Here is a 6,000-nt window from a genome sequence, read left to right as displayed (position 1 = left end):
TTTTACGGCAAACCTTTTCGTGACAATGAAAATAAAGTTAAAACACAAGGTTGTCGTAAGGTTACATGCTTTCTGGGTATTATGGAATATAAGTTGTACATTATTTATGTCGCACTATAGAGTTGTCGAGTACATTTGAAGACACAATGTTGAAATTTAATTTGAAAGTTTTTGAGGACTATCTCCCAGGGATTTGAGGACGTCTGGTCATCTTATTGGTGAAATGTGTTCTCTCTGGAAAATCTCACCAATTTGCTCGACGACGATCGGATATGCGCGATAAGTGAAAACGCTCCCTAAAAGTAAGCTATTCCGACCTGTTTTAAACTGAAAGTGGAAGTTCATATATTACTATATTTATATTATATTTTCATCTATTAATTTCTGTTATCTGGCAATAGATTGAATCTAAAGTTCTATCTCGAGAAGTTTGATCATGTTGTTTTGATATTTAAGTTTTAGAAGCTGATAATTAATATTATATTCAAATCCCTATGATCAAATTAAACTAAGAAGAATTGTATGATTCATAATGAGCCTAAAACAAGGGAAAAAAGATACAAAAATGCGTATTCGAGCCTTTCCTGTGAGTAGTTTCGCTTTAAAAAGATATGTAAATCATTTTATAAACAACAGCTATATCAACATTTTTCCTCTTTAATTTCCCTTCTTATTATTCAAATTAAAATAGGCTTCTTTTATTTTAAATGCATGCCTGACTGATTATTCTGATACAGAAGTTTCAATTCGTATCATCTATTATCCAGCTAAATTACTAATCAATGTTTTTCTACTGACATATTTATTAAGGTTATAAGAAAGAAGTGTTATGCTTAATATTTCGAATTTTATTTTAAAAGTATTATCTCTGATGTTTAGTGATGTATATAAATAAACTTTTTTTTAATGTTTTTGATAGATAGCACAATGGTTACTTGACAACCATTTTTGACAATTTAACAGTAAATAAAGTCAATTGTACTTATTATAATCATATTTATATTTCCTTTTAATCTTCATTTAGTACGTAACCTCATAGTATGTGACTTAATTCATATTGAAGCACATATTTAGTTTATTTTAATATAAACTTTTTATGACAAAAGGGCTTTCAAAATTGTATTTAGCTTTTTTTCTAGTTGGTAAATTAATTTTTGAAAACAATTAAAATGTTTTTATATTTTTATGTGCAATGCAAATATATGGATGTTTCTAAGTCATCCAGAAACTAAGTTAAAATTGTATCTCCTGTTGTGTTGATTAATGTTGTGTTGATTAAATGATTGCAAAATGATTTAAGAACATAATTGATTATCAACTGAACATAATAGATCACTTGTATTTTTATACGAACTTTTATTATAATTACTTCATATTTAAAATAGCAAATTTTTTTTTACTCAAAATTGTGGATTTTTGACACTTGTCAGAAACTATGTCTAAAAGGATTTTTGACATCAAAACTCTGGATAATACTGTGAACTGCCATAAGCTTGCCGACCTTAGTTGCAAAATTTTAAAAAAAAGTAGCTTTTAAAATGTAAAAATGAAGTTTATCATTTTATGTAAGAGTTTATGTCACTGTTTCAAAGTATCAGAAAGAAAGAAAGTTTTTATATCAGCATGATGATTAATATGTTAAATTGCTTTTTTTTAATGATGTATCAAAGTACCCCCAGTCTTAGTAGGATCATAAACTTGTGAAATATTTAAATTTAAATTTCCTAAGAAAGCAAATAGGAAGTATGTTACCGTTCATTGTGTTTCTGTTAAAAAAAACAGTATATTTAAAATGCATTTTAAATGAATTCAGCGTTAAGTATTACAGTAAAAATGGAGCTGGTGTGCTTAAAAAGTTCTACTCGTTGTTAAAAATTATTAAAACTTATGATAACATTAGGCCCATAGCTTTGGTTGAAATGTAAGTTGTCTAACTTTTTGGTCAAAATTTTGACTGCAAAATTTATGTTTCGGGAAAGCAGGCTAAATAAAATGTAACAAAGATGTATTTACACAAATCTATTAAAATAAATATTGAAATTATTTTTAGTGTAGTATGTTTAATTTCTATTAAAATCCTATAAATTTAGAATTTTTTTTAATAGTTTATATCAATCCTTGTGTATTTTTAACTGAATGTACATAATTATAACAAAAAATATTGTTTCATAGTTTTAGTATTGAAAAGTGATTATACATAATCTTTTACTAGCATGTTTAATCCCACATTTCTCAAATAAAAAAGGTACATTATTGATTACGTTTTCTGTATGAATAATAGCTTATAAATTATATTGCCTGACATAATTATAACAAAAAATATTGTTTTATAGTTTTAGTATTGAAAAATGATTGTACATAATCTTTTACTAGCTTGTTTAATGCCACATTTCTCAAATAAAAAAGGCACATTATTGATTAAGTTTTCTGTATGAATAATAGCTTATAAACTATATTGCCTGACATAATTATTACAAAAATGTTGTTTTATAGTTTTAGTATTGAAAAGCGATTATACATAATCTTTTACTAGCTTGTTTAATCACATATTTCTCAAATAAAAAAGGTACATTTTTGATTAAGTTTTCTGTAGAAATAAAAGCTTATAAACTATATTGCCTGAAATAATAAAAATATTATTTACCCTTATCTTAAATTATTAAGGCATTAAATTAAAAAAAAAGTTATAAAAGATATTTGGGAAAAAAAAGAAAAACTTTTCTAATACGATCTAGTAATCCCAATTTCATGTATTTAAAGTAAATAAATAATGAATTTTTTAAAAGTTATTTGCATTTATAGATTTTATTTCATCATACTTGTTCTGTTACTAATTTTAAATATGTGTTTTTTCTAGCAGACCTGAAATAGTTGCTCACAAAGTTGCTTAAAATAATTTCTCAGTTAAATTCACATATTATACAGTTTAAAATGACCATAATTCTCACATTTGAAAATCCTATGTGTCATAATAATAATGTATGGAAAATATTAAGATTTAAAAAACAACATTGAAAAGTGAAAAATAACTGTAATAACTCCGAAAAAGTAATTTGAAATTTATGTGGTTTTACGATAGAATTGTCACTTATCGGCCACATAAGAAAGTGATTACTAAAATACAAATTTGCTAGACATAATATAATAAAAATATCAAATTGAAAAGAAAAAAATAACAGTAGAAATAGCCGAGAAATGACAAATAGTTGCTTTAAAAAAAAAAAAAAATTAAAAAAATCCTTAAACGGTGTGGACTTACTTGGTGTAAATTAATTGTTTAAAGAAGTGATTCCTTAAATTCAAAGTACACAATTGTTGTAATAACATGGTGTCAAGGCAATGGGAATGAAAAAAAAGAGTCAGGGTGCATGCCATTTTTAAAAAGTGCTTATAAAAAGTGCTTAATTATGCTTATTTTTCATTTTCGATCTTTAAGAGCCCTTAAAGGTGCTTTATCATTGGATGTTTTAAAAAAGTTCTTAGTCTTCTCTTTTCAAAAGTGAGATTTTTTTCTTTCCCATGTCGATTTCACCACGTATTGTGCAAAAGCGTACTTTTGCACAATACATGGTTTTGCATAATGCTAGTCCTTCTACTGAGCCGGAATACTTGTGAGTCCTTCTACTGAGCTGCGTTCGGTGAGATTGTTGCACTCTCATGTGCAACTCTACTTCATTTTGCTAGATATTCTCAATTTCAGACTTTATTTTCAGCCCTTTGATATCAAACCAAAAAATCTCTAGATCTTTTTATAGTTGCTAATATAATCAAGGAAAGAGTTCTTTGTCAGAAATTAGTTATTTTATCATGATCATGTAAAGTCTTGGAAAAATATCTTGCATTTTGTTACGTTATATAGTGCTTAAAAATATTTTTTGAGTGCTTTTAAAGTACTTAAAAGATGCTTATTTTTTGTTGAAAGATTTGGCTACACACCTTGTGAGCGGAAATGACCAAAACACGTTAGGAAACTGATGGAATTGTTGCGAGTGTAATGACGAGTGATCTAAATCCTAAAATTCGTATGCCATAAAAATGCATTGAAATATCTATGTATTAAACATAATATATAGCGTATACAAATATAGGATTTTGAAAAACTGTGTGAAAAGGGTAAAAAAAAAAAGGTGAATAAACTATCAGTTTTCTATACATCTTCTATAAAAACTATCATTAAACGATATGAAATTACTATGGAATTGTCAGAAATGGAACACTTCATAAAAAACTCGAATTTGAATCTTTTAACTTCTTTTTGGGATTCTAAACAAACCACTATCAGACATAGAATTTCCCTTTTTTTGATGCAGCTTCTAAACACTCTAGACGATTTAGAGTTCGTAATCCCAATAGACTCCTTCAGGGTTGGAGTTTTTGCCGGCAAAAAGGGGTTTTTGCCAGGACAGTGGCAAAAACCTGGTAAAAACCGGCAAAAACTGGTAAAAACCGGCAAAAACCAAATTATCTAAATTACTGATTAAATATTATTACAAAATACTTGAAACAAATTTAAATCAATCATAAGGAATAATAATTTTGATACATTACATGGAAAAATTATTTTTAACATATTAATAATTAATATAATGGTAATAATTTTTAAAAGATTGAAAGTTTGTGATCTCTTTTCATTTTAGAATCCTAAAATAAATGTTTTTTTACAAATAAATAAATATTATTATTTGCATAATATTATTATTTATTATAAAAAATTATTATTTGTACAATAATTAACTGCACATATTGATAGATATTTTATGTTTTAAATTATAGTTATATTAATTTAAAATAAGTTCATTTCACTGGAGAAAAAAAAAATCACAAATTTTCCAATCAATAATGTTTTAAACTACTAAAATGATATATTATTACATTATCATTTAATTATGGAATAATAATTTTGTTAATTTTTTTGTAATTATTTATATTTATAGTATATATTTCAATTTTAGGAATAATTTTGTATCAAAAATGTGTTTTTGTCCTCTCATCTTGGAAAATATAGGTTTTTGCCACTTTTTGCCAATTTGCTTGGCAAAAACCTGTTTTTGCCAGGACGGTTTTTACCGGTATTTACCATGGTTTTTTCCACCTGTGGCAAAATCTTGCCAACCCTGGACTCCTTGATATTTGAAGCATATGATGTCATATCTGTTACTTCCAGTCTGTCTTATAACTCGGCCAAGAGAGTTGAATTGGGAGTGCAAAGGTATTTAGCGTCAGAAATAATTTAAGCGTCAATTTATATATTAGCGTCAGAATAATAAATTTAAGCGGCAGAAATGACTACTGGGTGCGATTTTCTGGCCGTCAAATATAATTTTTTTGGATACAAATTACGACTAACGACCACTTATTTTAAACCTTGGGTCAGGGCTAATATAGTCAAACCTTGCTATAGTGATCATGATTTATACTGAACACCCGGATATAGTGAACGAAATGTTGGCTCCCGTGCCTTACTATACACATATAATATTATTTTTTGTGGATATAGGGAACCAAAAGAAGAGAGAAAATTGGATATTATAAACTTTTTTTTTCTTCATTTTTTGCTAATTTTAAAATTTTAACATAAAATACATATACTGATTTTTAAAATCATCTATTGAGTGAAATGTATCCATCATAAGTATTTTTTCTTGTTTTCTTCTACTATTTCAGTGTCCCTTCCCTAAATAAGGGACATCCCTGAATTTTTTGTACGAATGACGAAGAGTTATAAAAATAAAAGTTAACACATTTTTTTACTACATATTGTTTTTTAATCATTTATGTATTTCTTTTTATTGGCCATTTATTTAAATGCGTAGTAAAAGGGAACAGTTTGATTAAAAAGTTGTTTAAAGTGCGGTGTAGGGATATTGTGAACTCCTGGTTATAGTGAATCGAAATTTCGGTTCGTTGAAGTTTCACTATACTGGGATTTGACTCTAATAATGTTTTTTAAAGTGAAGTTCAAATTGAGATTTAAAACAAAAACCTCCTCCGGTTTATAAA

At 26.8% G+C, this 6,000-nt stretch overlaps 1 protein-coding gene across 1 annotated transcript in view; it reads left to right on the top strand.

Annotated features, from left to right (window-relative positions):
* The first annotated feature begins 388 nt into the window (after positions 1–388).
* Cul3 (cullin 3) overlaps positions 389–6,000 on the top strand; it is a 62,077-nt gene continuing 56,465 nt past the window's right edge. Inside the window, exon 1 of the mRNA XM_087158275.1 lies at positions 389–586. Within this exon, the coding sequence (XP_087014401.1) occupies positions 533–586 (54 nt within the window). The 5' untranslated portion in view covers positions 389–532. The remainder of the gene's footprint in view (positions 587–6,000) is intronic.

This window comes from Parasteatoda tepidariorum, chromosome 2, assembly GCF_982258835.1.
Source record: "Parasteatoda tepidariorum strain Cologne lab strain chromosome 2, Ptep-v5.0, whole genome shotgun sequence".
NCBI classification, from domain to species: Eukaryota; Metazoa; Arthropoda; class Arachnida; order Araneae; family Theridiidae; genus Parasteatoda; species Parasteatoda tepidariorum.
Note: the sequence above shows the minus strand (reverse complement) of the source record. Positions and strands in the feature narration are given on the sequence as shown.